This window comes from Euleptes europaea, chromosome 2 (genome assembly GCF_029931775.1).
Source record: "Euleptes europaea isolate rEulEur1 chromosome 2, rEulEur1.hap1, whole genome shotgun sequence".
NCBI classification, from domain to species: domain Eukaryota; kingdom Metazoa; phylum Chordata; class Lepidosauria; order Squamata; family Sphaerodactylidae; genus Euleptes; species Euleptes europaea.
In genome coordinates, this window is record NC_079313.1 from 119,945,094 (window position 1) to 119,963,675 (window position 18,582).

The 18,582-nt window shown below is 44.4% G+C and overlaps 2 protein-coding genes across 2 annotated transcripts; one reads left to right on the forward strand and one right to left on the reverse strand.

Moving 5' to 3' along the window:
* Positions 1–336: 336 nt before the first annotated feature.
* On the reverse strand, positions 337–16,398 carry DPM1 (dolichyl-phosphate mannosyltransferase subunit 1, catalytic). The gene is made up of 9 exons (XM_056844451.1): positions 16,265–16,398; positions 12,481–12,580; positions 11,337–11,370; positions 9,658–9,734; positions 9,545–9,570; positions 6,587–6,682; positions 5,479–5,547; positions 3,595–3,709; positions 337–472 (listed from the first exon to the last, which is right to left on the reverse strand). Exons 1-9 carry the CDS (start codon positions 16,366–16,368, stop codon positions 368–370), a joined length of 726 nt encoding a protein of 241 aa, XP_056700429.1. The 5' UTR covers positions 16,369–16,398; the 3' UTR covers positions 337–367.
* Positions 16,399–16,959: 561 nt separating this feature from the next.
* Positions 16,960–18,276, forward strand: MOCS3 (molybdenum cofactor synthesis 3). The gene has a single exon (XM_056845342.1). The coding sequence runs from the start codon at positions 16,960–16,962 to the stop codon at positions 18,256–18,258; it is 1,299 nt and encodes a 432-aa protein (XP_056701320.1). The 3' UTR covers positions 18,259–18,276.
* Positions 18,277–18,582: the final 306 nt, after the last annotated feature.

Here is an 18,582-nt window from a genome sequence, read left to right on the forward strand (position 1 = left end):
CTGGAGGAGTACACAGCTGTCAGCAGAACAGAATGGCAGGATACAAACCAATGCATCTTTCTACACATGATGGAAATCTGATTTATGCAAATAACCTTCCCCATGCAGAAGCGAAGGGCCATATTAAAAAAAATATATTTAATACACCATATAATTGAAGTGAGCCTCATTTATTTAAACACAAAACATACATGGTGATGTTTTTTCCCACAGTTAATAAATAATGCTTACTGGACTATCTGTGTGGTCCTTGTTTTTCTTCAAATTAGAATGGCTTTCCTAAAAACTAGAAAGCTTAGCACGGTTCTCCTGGGCGATGCAAAAAAAAAATTCAGTCCAAAGTTCGTTGAATGCAGGGAAGACTCTCTTATGTAGTTGCAAATAAAGTCAACAGGCCTTTTAGAAAGGAAACTATTTCATTGCCTCCTAATTTAGATTCTCCATAGACTCGGTCCACAAATGATATAGGAACCTACGGAAAGCAAACACATCATAAAATTATTGCAGTGTTAACATTCAAAGAACTGGCTTAATGAAGTAATAGAAGGGAAACAAGCAAACAAACAAAACCCCAAAACACCTGGAGTTAACTCAGCTCAGAATTTAAAGTCAATCTCCCATACTACACAATGTGTTTCGATGGAGAATATACAACTGCATTAGTTCCAACAATCAAATGTTGTGGTGCGGTTGTGTAGTCATATTTAATCCACAAAGCATTTTAGCAAAATCCTTTACAACTCATCACAGCATCCCAAAAAAACAATTCAGCTATTATTTCTTGTAAAACAATGTTTTGTGTTCTTATGCAAAACCAAGATTGGAAAGCATGCCATAATAGAACAGCAGCTCAGAACAGACGACTTTTGGGATTTTCCCATCCACCTGTGGTTACAGGTGTCCTGATAATAACTTTCCAAACAACTACTGTGGATCTTCTGGTCATGTGAATCCACTTTTAAGATTATAGCTGGCCAGGACAATAATGCAAGGTGTTTGTTGACATGCCTTCAGGCACGCATCTGGATAACATGAGTATATTCAAAGGATGTGTTCAGACGTCAGGTTACTGTGCCAGAAAATAAATTATTTAAGCGCACTGGAATGTTTATGGCAGTGGTAGGTATACCATATTGTATCAAAGCATTCGTTACATTTTTATTCTGTCCTTCAGCCAATGAGCGCAGGGTGGCATACATTTTTCTCCCCCTATGCATTTTATGCTCATAACAACGCTGCATGGTAAGTTAGCCTAAGAGTGCAACTACTCAAGGGTCACAACAGTGAACTTCATGGCCTAGCAGAGATTTAAACGTGGGTCTCCCCATTCCTAGCCCAATATACTAAACACTGCGCCACACTGATATTTGGTGCAACAAAAGTATTGTGGTACTAGATGACAAAAAAGACTCAGTAAAAACAGAAGTAGAGAAGGCATCTAACTCATTCTTCAGGTCTTACTTGCATAACGCAAGCAATAGTGGTTTACCACACAAGGCTGCTGGCAAGGACCAACAAGGCAAATCATTGTAAAGCGTTATTTACATCCATGGTCCCAACTAAAAGATTACTAACAAAGAGTAACTTTCCTTTTAATGTATCACCTATTTATAACACTCCAATATTTAAGTATTGCCATTTTAATTATTACCACACGTTTCCCCAGTTCGCTTAGTTATAGGGTGAGAAACAGGTCTGCAATTCTTCGGACTTTCAGTTATTTTCAGAACACCAATTCAAGAACTGTAAATGTTTTGGTATGTAAGACTACATATTAAATAATTCCCAAGGGCCCAAATTCAGCCTGTGGAATCCACAGATAATTTGGACGGGTACTTTCAACTGGCACATTCAACCCAAAATCAGCTGGCTAAAAGAAATGGAAAAGATGCTTCCCACACCTGTGCTTCTCTGCCAAAAATAAGAAGCTGTTGCGACTCAAAACAATTATTTATTCTGCCAGTGCAGTGCCCAAGGCAGATTTCCTGATATATCATCTGTTGCCTCACAGACAAGGATACGGAGTCAGGGGAAAAAACAGCGCCAAGACATCCAGAACTCCTGAGGGAGCTTCTTTTCAATATTGACAAGAAACACCTGTGCTAGAGGTGCTGGGATTTAAAAAATAAAATAAAATTCTAATGCTAAAGGGGCTAGTAAGAAATAAATTATAAGAGGTTCCATAACCAAGCCAAGGAAATCATTTTCAGAACGTCTTTGTGATGTGGAACCAAGAAAGGTTTTTTCCCCTGGCAGAATCATTCTGATCTGCTGCCGTTTGAGCTTCTTAAAACAAACCATATAGATTTAAAGAATTATGGACATATTTATTCCAGCACAAAAAAGTCCACCCCAAATCTTACATCGCCAGTTAAGATGTTTCAAGGTGGACTGGCACGTGCAGTGAATGCACTAACCTTTATCTCTAAGTGCATGAATAGCAGTGATGAAGTAACCTAAGCCGAAGCTGGAGGGCCAAACTTTTTTTTGTGTTTAAAGTGACGTCAAGTCGCAGCCGACTTATGGCGGCCCCTTTTGGGGTTTTCATTGTAAGAGACTAACAGAGGTGGTTTGCCAGTGCCTTCCTCTGCACAGCAACCCTGGTATTCCTTGGTGGTCTCCCATCCAAATACTAACCAGGGCTGACCCTGCTTAGCTTCTGAGATCTGACGAGATCAGGCTAGCCTGGGCCATCCAGGTCAGGGCGGAGGGCCAAACTACACACTTTTTAATCGGTTGGGTCTGGGTTTCCTGGATCCAACTCGTGGTCCCCACAGCCATACAGCGGCCGCAGGGAATGGCTTCCAAAAAAATAAAGGAGAGCCAAAACGGGCTTGGAAAGCCACAGCAAGGGGGGGGGAAGGGCTCCTGCCTTCCCTCCCCCAGCCACCTCTCGTGCTGAAACTGTACTGAAATAACTCCCTTCCAGTGCTGTTTTGGCATGGGAAAATGGCTTAGAGGGGAAGGCAGGGGCCCTTTCTCCTCCCGTGACTGCATTCTGAGCCCGTTTAGGGTCTCCTTTATTCTTCAAAAGCCATTCCTCACACCTGTGGTCTGACTGTAGCGAACCAGAGTTTAAAATACCCAAATGACCCTAAACTGATATTGGAAGATGGACAAAAACAAGAAGGGATGTCCTTTCCTGTATACCTCCTCTGACTCAGCAGCTGTAATAGAAAAGAAGGCAGCAGGCTGTGTCAAACAGACCAAATTCAGTACCACCATTTTTGTGAATACAGACCTACTGTGGGGAAAAGTTTCAAATGCAGCACTAAGGGCCACATAACTAAGGATGAAATTGTTTACGCATTTTAGCAATTGGCTGCTACATTTGTAGGTCATTAACTATCGGGCTCTCCATTATGCCCATGACACAATTTATGCAATTCCTGATGTGATACAAGATAGAGTCGTTCTCAGGCTGATTATCAGCAATCAAGATGTCAATTTACTCTCATTAACCTGAAGCTACCCCCAGATGGCATTATGCTTCCTAAGCATTCTTACCTGGCAGTCCATTAGGACTCTAGGAACTACTTAACAACACAAAAGTGAAAAGTGATGCTTTGCTTATTTGTAAGATCGGTACTGCACCTCTCCAACAGAGTATCCCAGTTGTCTAGCCCGAACAATCATTTCCATCTGGAAAACATATCCTTTCGAAACACACTTCTCGATTAGCTTCTGTAGAACCTCTTTTCTGTATAACCTGTAAGTATGCATTACATTGAAAAGCCTTTTTGTAAAATTTCAGTTACACACACACACACAAACAAAACACTTTGAAACTGTAACTAAAGATAAAAGCTGATATGTAACGGCCACTCCTGCCATTGGCTTACAGGATAGATTTAAGTTGTATCAATGAGGAGCTACAGCTTAAAGTGTAGTTCCTTGATTCCTGCAGATGGCTTCCGATTGAGCTGAGGAACTTTCCCAGCTATCCCCTACCCTGAGACACGTCCCTGTATATAGGTCAGGGAGAAAAGGAGCCTGGTAATGGGCTGCCAGAGCTGTTTTACCAGATAAAAGCCTTAGCGGAGAGGAGAGATGAATAGCTTAGAGTAGCTCCATTAGTTTGAAATATTCTTGCTCATCTTAAAATGCCATCATAAGCACAGTTCTAAATCCATGGAAGTCAATGGGCTTATAAGGGGTTGGAGCTAGACTAACAACCCATTCCTGAGGGGGAGGGCTGCGCTGGTGACTGGAGGCAGCGAAGCTGCGCTGCCTCCAAAGGAGGTTCCCCCCCAACACTGAGGCCAAAACCTTCCCCTTCCCTGGAAAACCCATGCAACCGCTCCATAGGGTTGCATGGGGATGTGTGTGTGTGTGTGTGAAGTGTCGTCAAGTCGCAGCCGACTTATGGCGATCCCTTTTTGGGGTTTTCATGGCAACAGACGAACAGAGGTGGTTTGCCAGTGCCTTCCTCTGCACAGCAACCCTGGACTGATGCACCACCTCAAAAGGTAGCATACCTCCAGGAAAGGGCAAGGGGGTATTCCTGGGCCGAAAGGGCTTAGGGGGCTGCCTAAACGCAGCTCCTCCCCTGGCTGGGCGCGGGAACACCCCTGGAACGCCCCCGGGAGGACACCAGATGCCGGCTCAAGGCTGTGCCAGTGTCCTTGGTGGTGCTGCCATGGCAGCACTGGGAGGATGGTGTCCAGGCCCCCCTGTTGGCGTCTCTGCCCCCCTAGGAGGTGTAAGTGGCATGGGCGCTAGATCAGAGTTCCCAAACACCAACGCAGCCCCTTTCTGGCCTCCTAAGGATTTTCGTCCTTTAGGCTCAGGAATGGGCTGTGAATTTTCTGCCATCAGAAGGCACTTCCATCAGCAAAACAGAACTCTTCTGCCTCCCCCTGCTTACTGCAGCCCACCCATCTCCCCGAAATGCTGCTCCTTGGGAACTGGAGACCTTCAGGAATGGTGTGGGGGGCAAATTGGGGACTACAGCAGGAAAGGAGAATTGGCAGAATTTACACTTCCCATTCTGTTAGCAGAAAATTTAGTCTGGATCCGTAAGAACATAAGTACAGCATACGGGATTGGATCAGCGGTCCATCTGTTACAGCATCCTGTTTCACCGGCTAACCGGTTGCCCCAGAAAGCCAAACAAACAGGGCTCAGAGGCTGAGGACTTCTCCTGATGCTGCCTCCCAGAACTGGCATTCAGAAGTTTGCTGCCTCTGTATAAGGTTCCCATTGTTCACCATAGCTAATAGCCTTCCATGAAGACTTCTCTTCCATGAAGCTGTCTCACCTCCTTTTAAAGTCATCTGTGCTCATGGCCATCACTACCTCCACTGACTGCGAATTCCAAAGTTAAATTACTCACTAAGTACAAAAGTATTTTTTTTTGTCCATCCTGAACCTGTTTCTCCAACAACTTCACTGGGTGCCCTCAAGTTCTAGTATTAGCCAATCCAACTTTTCAACTGCACCGTTAGACATTTAAATACTATAATTAAGCCAGCATACCTGAAACTTCCGGTTAAGTCTGATGCACCTGGCCGCAGAAGAACCTGAGTTAAGAAATTGGCACCACGGCTACCAAGGAAGACACACAATGTTGTTAAGCATTTAAAAACTGTAGTTTAAAAAAGAAAATCAGTGGGTGCTTTTCATAATTCTAAAAAAATATGTGATATGTGAAGAATAAGATTAGGAAGCATTTGTTAACATAGCTCATCAAGGCTAAACCAGGTGAGGAGGTGAAGTCTATAGAAACCAGAAGATTTTCCTTTAATTTCTGTTATTATACAGCACTTAGAATGGCTACGTGCTGCACAATTATGATGACGATTTCCTGCCCACAGATTTACAGTAAACAGAAATGGGACAAAAAAAAGAAACAAAGAATGTTAAAACGATAGGACCCAGCACAAATAAAAGGCAAATCTGAGAAAGTACAAAGAGAAATGAAAAACTCCAACATTCTGATCTCTAATTGCTTTTAACACCTTTGAAGACAGGTGCACCATCCTAACACTTCACTTGACTCGTGCTGCCAAATCTTTATCAGATATTCATTATCAGACTAAGTATGGAGTCTAGGATCTGGCATTTTGGATTTTGTCTTTTAGTACACTGAACATTTCAACATGTGGCTTATCCCTTCGCAGAGTTGCAACAAAGGAACGAGTCACAGTTTGGGGAATTTTCCCTTCAGTGAAAACCTGTACAGGGGTACGGTCCTCTTATGGTTTGGTCTTGGTTAACTACAGGGTGCAAACTCTGTGTCTGGTGCTTCCGAGTCTTCTTCTTTTAAACCATCAAGGCAGCTCTCCGATTAAAAAAAACAAAACAAAAATAGCCTCATTCAAGAGTTTTAATATCAAGCAGGGCCACAATATTTTATTCCTGGCTACCAACTCTGTATTGCAGGTGCAAGCTGCATGCAGATAGCTGTTTGTAGGAATAAGGCTTTGTTGTAATGAGGTTTTGGTTTTCACACGCACAATGCACAGAATGTGGCTAAGCTCTTGGTGATCGTTATGACAGTTTATTCTTCAAACCAGTTTCCTCTGGAAAAAAAGGACACTGAAAATATTTTCAAACATATACACACTTGGGTAAAACTACTAACCTGATTAATTTCCGTTTCACATCCCACCCATGAACACCTCCATTTCCTTTATACCGAGTTCCAGACACAATGTCAAAGTTACCTTCTTTCTGTTTTCTGTAGATATAAACAGCAGGAAGGAGGGAGGAAAGCAATTGGCAAAAACCTAGGTTAATAGTGTTGTGATAATTACGTAAGGCTGCCATCCCATTGAGTGCACCTTAGTTCTAGCACTAAAAATATGACAATGATGGCATAAAACCAAAGCCAGCTACTCAGCTCAGTCTGGGCTTAAGACTTTGCTATGCAGAGTACACTCACTGACTTATGGGTACAGAACATTATACAAAATTCAATATTTGACATGCCTGATGCAATATAGAAGACAAAAAGTTACCATGTTTCAGACTAAACTATATTACAAGATTATTATGAGGCTGTAACATTGGATTAACTCCATATATGTTACATCGAGCTCCTTGGGAAAAGGGTGGCATACCAGCGACTGGTTCAAATACCACGTACTCTTGGAATTTACAATCTTGGGGAAAGGAAAACCTGTACGTAGTCAGACATATAGGTTGGACTTTAAAAGAGCAAATTTTAACAAACGTAACCTTATGCTAGGTCAGTGGTTCCCAACCTTTTTCGAGTCGCGACCCCCTTTTACAATTGCCAAGTAACCTGCGACCCCCGCCACATTTGTCATCCTCAACATTTAGTCTGTTTCTTGCCAAGAGGTCATAGAATCAGCATTGCTGACAAATGGCCATCTAGCCTCTGCTTTAAAACCTCCAGCAGTTTTTATTTATCGCATGAGGAAGTGTGTGTGTACAGACTCAGTATATACATTTCTCCTGCGTGTATTAAAATACACCACACACACATTCCCAGCCAGCGCCAGCCAGCTGCCTACCCAGACAGTGGGCGGGGACTGTCGCGCGGAGAGCTTGACCGGGCGTGTGCTTCTGTTGGGTTCGTGCCCGCGCGCCGCCACGATTGCTGCCGCCGCCGCCGCCTCAGTCGCGGTGGTTTTTTCCCTCCTCCTCTGCCGGTGCCTCCTCTGTCTCTGCAGTGAGGTCACGGGTGGGCAGTGCATCAGCGGCGGCTTGTGCTTGCTCCAGCGCTGGGGACAGCTGGAGCGCCCGATGGTAGGTGGGGAAGGACGTTTCCCGTAGACAACTCACAAAATGGGGGCGGGGGGGCGGGGAGAGGCAGGCGAAAATAAAGCGGCGACCTGACCCCCCAAAAACCCTTGGGGGTCGCGACCCACAGTTTGGGAACCACTGTGCTAGATAGAATCCCATGGTCGGAAATACTTAAGGAGAAGGGAGTTCAAGAAGGGTGGGCATTTCTTAAAAATGAAATACTGAAGGTGCAATCCCAAACCATTCCTATGAGAAAGAAAAATGGGAGGAGCCTAAAGAGGCCAGGGTGGCTCCATAAACAGCTTTTTAAAGAGTTGAGAAATAAAAAAGACTCATTTAGGAAGTGGAAGGAGGGCCTTATAACCAAAGAGGAATATAAGCAAATAACTAGTGCTTGTAGGGAGAGTGTTAGGAAAGCTAAAGCTCAGTATGAACTTAGGCTAGCGAGAGATGCTAAACACAACAAAAAAGGGTTCTTTTCCTATGTACAGAGTAAGAGTAAGAACAAGATAAGCCCATTGCATGGACCGGAAAGTGAAATTGTAACAGGAGATGAAGAGAGGGCAGAACTCCTCAATTCCTACTTTTCCTCAGTCTTTTCTCATGAGGGAAGTGGTGCTCAACATGGCACAAACAGAACATGTGATGAGGGAAGGGATTTGCAGCCTAGAATTGGCATTGGGGTAGTGCACAAACACCTGGTTTCTTTAAATGAAACAAAATCCTCTGGGCCAGATGAATTGCACCCAAGGGTACTCAAAGAACTTGCAGATGTAATTTCGGAACCTCTGTCCATTATTTTCGAAACGTCTTGGCAAACAGGTGAGGTGCCAGAAGATTGGAGGCGGGCAAATGCTGTCCCCATCTTCAAGAAGGGGAAAAAGGAGGATCCGGGTAACTACCGACCCATCAGCTTGACTTCTGTACCAGGAAAAGTGTTCCAACAAATCATCAAACAGTCCGCCCTTGAGCATTTAGAAAGGATGGATCTGATCACTAAGAGCCAGCACGGATTTCTCAAGAATAAGTCATGTCAGACTAATCTTATCTCCTTTTCTGAGAAAGTTACTACCTTGCTGGACCAGGGGAATGCTGTAGACATAGTTTATCTAGATATGCCAGAGATTGATCCTGAAACCTTCTGCCATGCAAAGAAGATGCTCTGCAACATGGGTCCCCAGCCTTTTTGAGCCTGTGGGGCACCCTTGGAATTCTGACACAGTGTGGTCGGCGTAGCCACAAAATGGCTAGAGCAAAATAGCTGCTGCAGAAGGCAGAGCCAGCCACTAAGTGGCTGTCACAGCTTACCTTCAGCCACACAGTGGGTGGGGTTCGTTGTGCTGTAGTGGAAGCAAAGACAGCAAAATCTCCAGTGGCCAATCAGAAGTCTTGCTGGGTGAAAGCCCCACCTGGCCATACACCCTATTCTAAAAACTATTGGCAGACACCAGAATAAGGTGTTGGGAGGCACCCAGGACACCATGTTGGGAACTCTTGCTCTTCACTAAGCCACAGCCCCACCCATCCAAGTGGTCCATGCTGATCTTCATATTTAAAATGCACACAGCTTGAGAATGCAGCTTTTGAACTGAAGGTGTTTGCAACATGGTTCCTATGGCATCGAATACGAATGCCTTTATTGGCATTAAAAGGGAAATCATACAGTGACGTTTGCAGTAAAATCATGATATAAAGGCATGCCGATATCATATGATAAAATGTTCCTATGGCATACAAGTGTTTGGTGATCTCTGAGGTACACAATTCAGCTGAATACAATACATAAAGGAAATTGTTTTGAAAGACTTCAGATATTAGAAAGGCTACGCACCTGATAAATTCTGGAATGAATTTTGGCTGAAACACAAAAATACTCGAAATCAATGCAAGCTGAATAAATCAAACTTTTAGAAACATATATGCACGTGCACAAGGCAAACTTACATGATGGGAGAGGTCAGCATCCATAATAATAATGAAGTTCCCTGTAGCATGCTTCATTCCATGAATATAAGCAGTCCCTGATACAAACAGCACAAAAGCCATTCAAGTCATCCACATACAGAATAATGTACATAAATGGATTTAAAAGTTTCTGAGGTTTATATGCAATCGCCTGTGTATTTTTTAACTTGGTTACCAGGATGACAGTCCAGTCCTAAGCAGTGTTACGCCCACTGAAATCAATGGGCTTCAAAGGGGTAACTCTGCTTAGGATTGCTTGGTCAGTATAGTATAACACTCCTTTGCCCTTAATAACCATAAAGAGAGGATTTTAGAAAGCACTACTTCTCTCACTACAAATACAGCATCTTTCATAATTGTTTCCAGCCTAGTTGCGCACTGAGAGATGCTTTGACTTTAGTTTCAGAGGGTGGCTGTGTTAGTCTGCAGTAGAACAGCTAAATTTGAATTCAGTAGGAAGTTAGAGACCAACAAGATTTTTAGGTCATGAGCTTTTGAGAATCAAAGCTCCCTTTGTCAGATGGTTTTCTTGCCTTTCTTTAGATGTTATAACATCTATTTTTATTTATTTCACAGTGCATAATCATTAAAGCAGTCTTCCAGAAATCTAGCTGGCTCTTCCCTAAATGATTTTCAGTTCTTAATGAAAGCCTGAGATTTAAAACAATTTTTTTTTAAAAAAATCCTATATAATTTATAGCATATACTTTCCACCTAAGAAACGTGTTTGTGGCTAATCAACCTTCTCATTATGCAGGATTTACTTTGCACAGGAAACTTTTAAAAATCATCTGCCCTTTTTCTTTGCCAAAATTACAGCAAAATTAACACACAGTATTCCCTTTTCATTATTGACTCATGATTAATTTCATCTAGGACACAAAGATGTATGTGATGGACAACACAAATATCACATGTCTATCCACTTGTGGGAATGAGAGAAGTAGATTGAGAAAGAGGCAAGTGTTGAGTTTCTTAACTCAAAAACAAGTTTTAAGGAGCACAGGCTCTATCACTAAAAATACAAAGACAGAAAAGCAACTTCCATGGATGAAGCTGAAGTTAAGACAGAGGAGAACTGTGAAATTTTACATGTTTATCTGACCCAGCCTTGCAAATAAATATTAAAAAATTTACCAGCCCTCTAATAACATCTTACCCACCCTCAGCAGGGTTTAGCCTAGGTAACTGTTTGCAGGCAAGGAATTGTTACTACTATTGAGTGAATCGTCAACAACATGGCAGATTCAGTCTCTCTTTAAAGTCACCATATAGGAGACAGAAATGGCCTGCATTTTTATTGAATTGTTCTCCTGTCAATCAGCAAACCTATAGCCAACCACTGGTTAGAAATACACATGCAGCAATTTCATGCAACCACTAAAAGCTAATGATTGTGCTAATCAGCCCTAAATCCAACAGATTTCAAGGAAATAAAGTTAAGCTTGCAGCCGGATTACCTGTTCAAACTGTATAGGAACTGCTTGTAATTTAAGTTTGTTGAAATGCACTATTGAAAAGTTTACACACTTTCTTCTACACTTCAATTTAAAAAAGCTTCCTCAAGTTCTCCAAACTAACACAAAACATACACAACTATAAAAAACAGTAAAACTTATAATTAGAACTGCTGCATCATCAACTTAATGATCACATACCCAATCCCAGTTTTTCTGCTCTGGGCCTTAAAAGCTGTAAAATAGCAGTAGACAAAACGGATAATACATTAACTGTGTAGCATGACTCATGACTATATACAGTTCCTTTATTTAAATAAAATGTCAACATTATCACAGTTTGTTCTGGTCTTAAACAGAATGGTTAAATATTTGCACATCATCCGTCTTCAAACTATGAATTATACAGACTTTAAAAAAACTATCAGTAAAAAAGGGGTCTAGGCCAAATTTAGAAGATACAGTTCGTTTCGGCTAAAAAAATCTGTTCAGTTAAGTGAATTTCTCAATCAGAATACACCAACAGGTTCCACATAATAGAGTATCCATGCTACCAGCCGGCATGTAAAAGTGTTAATTTCATGAAACTGCTGTTTCTCTGACCACTGCAGCGCTACAATAGGGAAAATGTGACATCACTCTGTCTCATCCTCACAACAACCCTATGAGGCAGGTTAGGCTGAGAGTATGTGACTGGCCCAAGGTCACCCAGTCAGCTTCCATGGCATGAGTGGGGATTTGAATCTGGATTTTCCAACACTTTAACCACTACACCATGCTGTCTTCCCCTTCTTCTGGGTAGAGGGGCCTAATCCATGGATTTAGGTATCCACAGATCGGCCTGCCCCTCACTCTTAGATATAAGATATATTTTAAATACCTTTCTAACCCACTTCAAGCCTTTCTGTCCCCCATATATGTGAATATAGTAACAAAGAAGAGCTGCTAGCACCTGACTAGAGTCATTCCTTTCAGTGCTGCAGATGTCAGAGTACATGCTGCAAAGATGGGAAAAGCCACACCTGCTAGACTTCCCTCTGACAACCAGCTATTAAAGCATTTTCTGACACCAAGGTGAAAGCAACCCTAAAATCAAGTTTAACTTTCAACCATGAGATGCCAAATTGCAGCAAAAGATATTTATTAATGACATCTAAAATACGCCCTCTGAGATAAGTATCGCCTCCCTTATTATGAAAATGGAGAGGAAAGGTTAGTTTGTTCAGTTAGTTTGTTTAAAACCAAGAATCCCAATACCATTCCTAAGAATAATAATAGCTTAGCAGCTAGGACCAAAAAAAAAGAAGAAGAAGAAGAAGAAAGAAAAGAAAGAGACACAACTTACAATTTTGTCTGATCCATAAATCTTTATCAATTGTTCAGCAATTTCCTGTGTCCCATCTGGGCTTCCATCATCTATGACTATAATTTCAAAGTCATTACCACTGAAAAAGAGAATGAGCTTGTAAAGCTAGTTTCAAAAATCATATCTTTTCAAGAGTTGGTTGTGAAAGGGATATGGGGAGGGGGAATGCCCGTTCCCCATCAAAGGTAAATGCTGTCATTAATGCTATCACCTTTCACTCACACCTCAGAAATAAATAGAACCGCTTCATAGCATAGGTTCCAAATTGTTAGGAGACCAGATGATTGTCAGTCACTTTCTCTTCCTATTCCAGGATCTGAAAATAATGTATCTCACCAGAGTCCTATTTTAGCAGTCCTATTACAAGCACTAGTGATCATAGTCAGCATCAGGTAGACTAATAGCTTTGTTTTCTGAAGACACCAGCCTTAAAAGATTCCAAGACCACTGGAAAGGGCTGCAGTTCTGAGTCCATGCACATATTCAGTTATACCCGACTGAATTTGGTATTTGTTGTTTGGTAAGCAAATTCAAAAACCATTGCTCCCTGGCTTTATGATACCCCCATTCTACTTACACAGAGCTCTTTTTTACTTTTTGGTGTATTGCTTATTTACTGTTTTAAATTCAGGATTTATGGTTAATTTTATTTTCAAGTATGTTGATGTATTTTAAATGATGTTAACCGCCCTGAGCCTGGCTTCGGCTGGGGAGGGCAGGTTATAAATCAAAATAAATAAATTATGAAAGCACTAACGTGCTCCACGATGTGAGAACCCAGGCAGTCCATGTGTACCAAAAAATAAATTTAATATGTAGCTGTTGAAGTTATTAAACTACTAGAACAGTTACTGAGGTTTGAAATTAGCTATAAAGCTGTGAAGGGATATACAGAACCCTTATAACCTTTTTGAAATCACAAAATGTGAGCTCCATTCCCAAGATATATGATCCCCTGAACCTACCACTGTTCCCTTTGTAGGGAAACATTTATGAAATAATGGGGAATAAAAGAGCCCTAGGGCAGAAGTTACTGCAGTAAGATAGTGAGAGTTGTCTGATCACTTTTATCATAAGGGACTCTTTCTCCAAGCCAGAACTTCAGAAAATTAGACTTGCGATTGGGTTTTGGACAGCTTTCTGTGGGCCACTGATGTAAGGATGCCACCCCCCAGAATTACAGTTTATCTCCAGACTACAGAGATCAGTTCCCTTGGAGAAAATGTATGCTTTGGAGGGTGGACTCTATGGCATTGTACCCCACTGAAGTCTCTGTTCTCCCCAGGCTCCATCCCTCAATCTCCAGGAGTTTCCCAACCTGGATCTGGCAACCTTAACCCCCATTCCCCCTGCCCAGTGGCCAGGGGGGACCTACAGTGGTGCCAAACCCATTCTCTGGGTCAGGCTGTTTCCCCAGGAGCTGACTTCATTTATATGATAGTATCTAATGGCAATTTAGCACACATTGCAGAGTCCACAAATGTTGCCAGCTTACATATATCCACGTTAGTCTGTGAGTCTATAAACACTTATTTGGAAGCAAGTTCCACCAAATACAGTGAGATTTACTCCAGTGTAAATATCTTTAGGGTTGTGCTTGCAGTCACTGTGGTTTGAAAGACATAATCTCCGAATTTTTCTCTTCCTGTGGGCAATTCTTGACACAAGAAACCTTACGAAGGGCTACAGACAAGCTTAATATAACGTGCAAAAGCCAAAACTACAGAAGAGACTGAGGAATTACTGGGAACTTAAAAAAAATTCTCATTGGAACCTCCTCCCCACCCCCCATGATCATGTGAACTGGTCTAACAAGCCTAGCAAATAAGCACACAAATGTTTTTACTAATCTACCAGATCTGATTTCCCCCCCATCAGTAGTAAGCACATCTTTCTGAGTGACTGTGATCAAGTGCCAAAATCATCTCTCTGATTGCCAAGTGGGTGCACTGAAGCTATCATACACAATCATGTGAATGTTGACAGAGGGTGAAACCATAATTTCCATGGCCTCAGAGAATCATAAGAATTGGTCCTGAGAAATCAAAGGCTATATCATCATCATAATAAAAAATCTACCCAACCCAGTTCTGTAGTTTATCCATTTATTCCTGATCTATACAGGTTAGACTGAACTGTTTAAAAATAATTACTAGGTTTAAATTATGAACACAGAAAACACAAGAAGGGCCATGTTTAATTCATTCATGCATCTGATGAAGTGGACACTAGGCTACAAAACTTTACACCAAAATAAAGCTTTAAAGTGTCACACCACAACTCCTTTTTTCTGTAAAAAAATTTAGTTTCTCCTTTGGAGTTTTAAACGGTCTGACAATATGGGCTCTAACCCTTACAATTTTATGCTAGAAGAAAAGCCAGTTAATAAATTGCCTTTAAAGTGCTAAAAGACTCCTGCTTATTTTTATCATGAGGTATGTCTATAAATCACAGTGGGTAGCCGTATTAGTCTGCCTGCAGTAGTAGAAAAGGGCAAGAGTCCAGTAGCACCTTAAAGACTAACAAAAATATTTTCTGGTGGGGTATGAGCTTTCGTGAGCCACAGCTCACTTCTTCAGATACAGCTAGAATGTGAATCCATCTGTCTTTAAGTAGAGGAGAGTGAATTCAGACAAGCATTAGTATGTTACAAGGTTGATGGATTTCCATTCTGTACAGCTAAATGTGGTGCCTTCCATGAAGATAATTCACAGTGGGTAGCCGTGTTAGTCTGTCTGCAGAAAAGGGCAAGAGTCCAGTAGCACCTTAAAGACTAACAAAAATATTTTCTGGTAGGGTATGAGCTTTCATGAGTTTTATATGTCTATAAAGCTTATAAAGGCATAGAATGATCGAGCATAAGAAACTTTAAGACAGACACCTAAGTAACTATTTGGTGTACTTTATTCCATCATTCCTCCAAGAAGCTCTGGCAGGACAACATACATCCGACCTCACAACCACCCTGCAGGATAGTTTTGACCGCTCTGACTGTTAGAAAAATCAAGGAGTTGATCCTTCCTTCCTTCTCTGGCCATTTGTGCATGGGAGGTTTTGCCCCTCTCTAGATGCCCATTTCCCCCCACCCAAATTCTCAAGACTCATCAACAAGCCCCCCATGCAGAGTTTTGAGAATTCAGATTGGGCGGGGGGGGGGGAACGGGCATCCAGAGAGGGGCAAATCCCAGGCAAAAACCTCCCGTTCACAAATGGCCTCTCTCCTTCCCTTATGCGCTGCCAAGGGCAAGAGTCCAGTAGCACCTTAAAGACTAACAAGAATATTTTCTGGTAGGGTATGAGCTTTCGTGAGCCATCGGTATCTGAAGAAGTGGCTCACGAAAGCTCATACCCTACCAGAAAATATTCTTGTTAAGTCTTTTTTTTAAAAAAATATTTTTTTATAATAAAAAAAGAGGAAAAATTATAATATACATAAAACAAATCACGGGAAAAACACATATAAAATACAAAAAAGAGCACTTATAAAACCATCACAGTTACCTTGTATAATATAAATTGCAAAATATACAGTTAGTCTTTAAGGTGCGACTGGACTCTTGACCTTTTCTACTACTGCAGACAGACTAACACGGCTACCCACTGTGAACACAGGTGAAGCGCGGGAGAAACCGGATTAACTAACCCGGAGTAGAACATTCGTCCGAGTCCAGCTATTAACTGGGGGGGGGGGGGCCAGGAGAAAGGAACGGAAACCAGGCCCCAAACCCCGGCCTTTCCTTCCTTCCCGGCCCCAGCCAGTCACCTCTCCTTGAAGCTCCGCACCAGCAGCCACACGATGAGCGGCAGGTTCTCGCGCTCGTTGTAGGTGGGCAGCAGCACCGAGTACCGGTCGCGGGAGGCGGCCATGACGGCGGCCCGGCCTGAGGCGGAGGCGGCGCTCGCGCGTCCTTCCCCCTCAGCGCCTCCGACGGAAGAGGCGGGGCCTCCCTCTCGAAACCTGTTTCGGACCCGTCAGTCATATATCTTCACGTCCTCTCGGCGTGAGGGAAGAAGCGGCCGTTGAGGCGATAACGGAAGAGGCGGGGCCTCCCTCGCGAAACCTATTTCGGACCCGTCAGTCATATTTCGTCGCGTCCTCCCGGCGTGAGGGAAGAAGCGGCCGTTGAGGCGATGACGGAAACGGAAGAGGCGGGGCCTCCCTCGCGAAACCTATTTCGGACCCGTCAGTCATATACCTTCACGTCCTCCCGGCGTGAGGGAAGAAGCGGCCGTTGAGGCGATGACGGAAACGGAAGAGGCGGGGCCTCCCTCGCGAAACCTATCTCGGACCCGTCAGTCATATATCTTCACGACCTCCCGGCGTGAGGGAAGAAGCGGCCGTTGAGGCGATGACGGAAACGGAAGAGGCGGGGCCTCCCTCGCGAACCCTATTTCGGACCCGTCAGTCATATTTCGTCACGTCCTCCCGGCGTGAGGGAAGAAGCGGCCGTTGAGGCGATGTCGGCGGGAGAGGCGGCGCGGCCCTCGCCGGCCGCTGAGGAGATCCGCGCCCCGCCTCCCCTCCCTCCGCGGGCCGGGCTGAGCCGGCCGGAGATCGCGCGCTACTCGCGGCAGCTGGTGCTGCCGGAGCTGGGCGTCGCCGGGCAGCTGCGGCTGTCGGCCTGCTCGGTGCTGGTGGTGGGCTGCGGCGGCCTGGGCTGCCCGCTGGCCCAGTACCTGGCGGCGGCCGGCGTGGGCCGCCTGGGCCTGGTGGACCACGACGCGGTGGAGCTGAGCAACCTCCCGCGGCAGGTGCTGCACGGCGAGAGCCGCCTGGGCCGCCCCAAGGCCCGCTCGGCGGCCGCCGCCTTGCGGGAGCTCAACTCGGCCGTGCAGTGCGTGCCTTACGAGCTGGCCCTGGGCCGCGACACGGCCCTGCCGCTGGTGCGGGCCTACGACGTGGTGGCCGACTGCTCCGACAACGTGGCCACCCGCTACCTGGTCAACGACGCCTGCGTGCTGGCCGGGAAGCCCCTGGTGTCGGCCAGCGCCCTGCGGCTGGAGGGGCAGCTGGCGGTGTACGGCTACCAGGGGGGGCCTTGCTACCGCTGCCTCTTCCCCAAGCCCCCTCCTCCGGAGACCGTTACCAACTGCGCGGACGGCGGGGTCCTGGGGGTCGTGCCCGGCATCCTGGGGTCCCTGCAGGCCCTGGAGGTGCTCAAGATCGCTGCCGGGATGGGGGCCTCTTCCGGCCCGGCCATGCTGGTCTTCGACGCCTTGGCAGGACGGTTTCGGCACATCAAGCTGAGGCCCAGGGACCCGAATTGCGCCGTGTGCGGCGACAACCCTTCGGTGACGGCCTTGCAGGATTACGAACTTTTCTGTGGGTCGTCGGCGACGGACAAGTGTCGGAGGTTATGCCTCTTGGGGAAGGACGAACGGGTGTCTGTGGAAGAGTACAAAAATATACTGGACGGCGAGGTCCATCATGTGTTGGTGGACGTCCGTCCCCAGGCTGAGGTGGACATATGTCGCTTGGCGCAGGCTGTCTTCGTGCCTTTGAGGAAGCTGCAGGAAAAAGATGAAGGCTGCCTGCAGGTTCTGGTCCAAAGGATATGTGAAGCGAGGCGGACGTCAGATGAAAATGCAGCGTTCCCAGTTTACGTCGTCTGCAAGTTAGGAAACGACTCTCAAAAGGCAGTAAAAATATTGCAGGGATTGTCTTATCCTGGGCTCGGTTTGATTTCTGTTAAGGACATCAAAGGGGGACTTATGGCTTGGGCTGCAAAAATCAATCCCGAGTTTCCTCAATATTGATTTTATACTGTGAGAATCATATTTTTATAACTTGAAGTTGCCCTGATCGTTGTCCTAAAGAAGATTTGTTTAAGAACCTCTTGAAAAGGTCTACAGTGGCATATTAGAGTATTCACAATTTCTCTTCGGGAACTTTTTAAAAATAAAAGCCGAAGGATGTGTGTTTGTTTCAATCTGTTAAAGCTTATATGATGTTTCAGAAAGGGTTGCATGCTAAGGAAATGAGTTGCTGTTTACATCTTCACAAAACCAGTAGTTCAGTGGCATGCTAAAGACAAAGGCTGCAATTCTGAAAGGGGGGGGAGCTCCATAGGAGCTAGCGTG

What these genes read in the sequence shown, in the direction of transcription:
- DPM1 (XM_056844451.1), bottom strand. Translation starts at nt 16,368, where the DNA reads ATGGCCGCCTCCCGCGACCGGTACTCGGTGCTGCTGCCCACCTACAAC. An exon ending in GACTTAACCGGAAGTTTCAG is followed by an intron (nt 3,710 to 5,478) that starts GTATGCTGGCTT and finishes GCATACTTACAG; the next exon opens with GTTATACAGAAAAGAGGTTC. An exon ending in TGGGATACTCTGTTGGAGAG is followed by an intron (nt 473 to 3,594) that starts GTGCAGTACCGA and finishes TGCTTTCCGTAG; the next exon opens with GTTCCTATATCATTTGTGGA.
- MOCS3 (XM_056845342.1), top strand. Translation starts at nt 16,960, where the DNA reads ATGTCGGCGGGAGAGGCGGCGCGGCCCTCGCCGGCCGCTGAGGAGATC.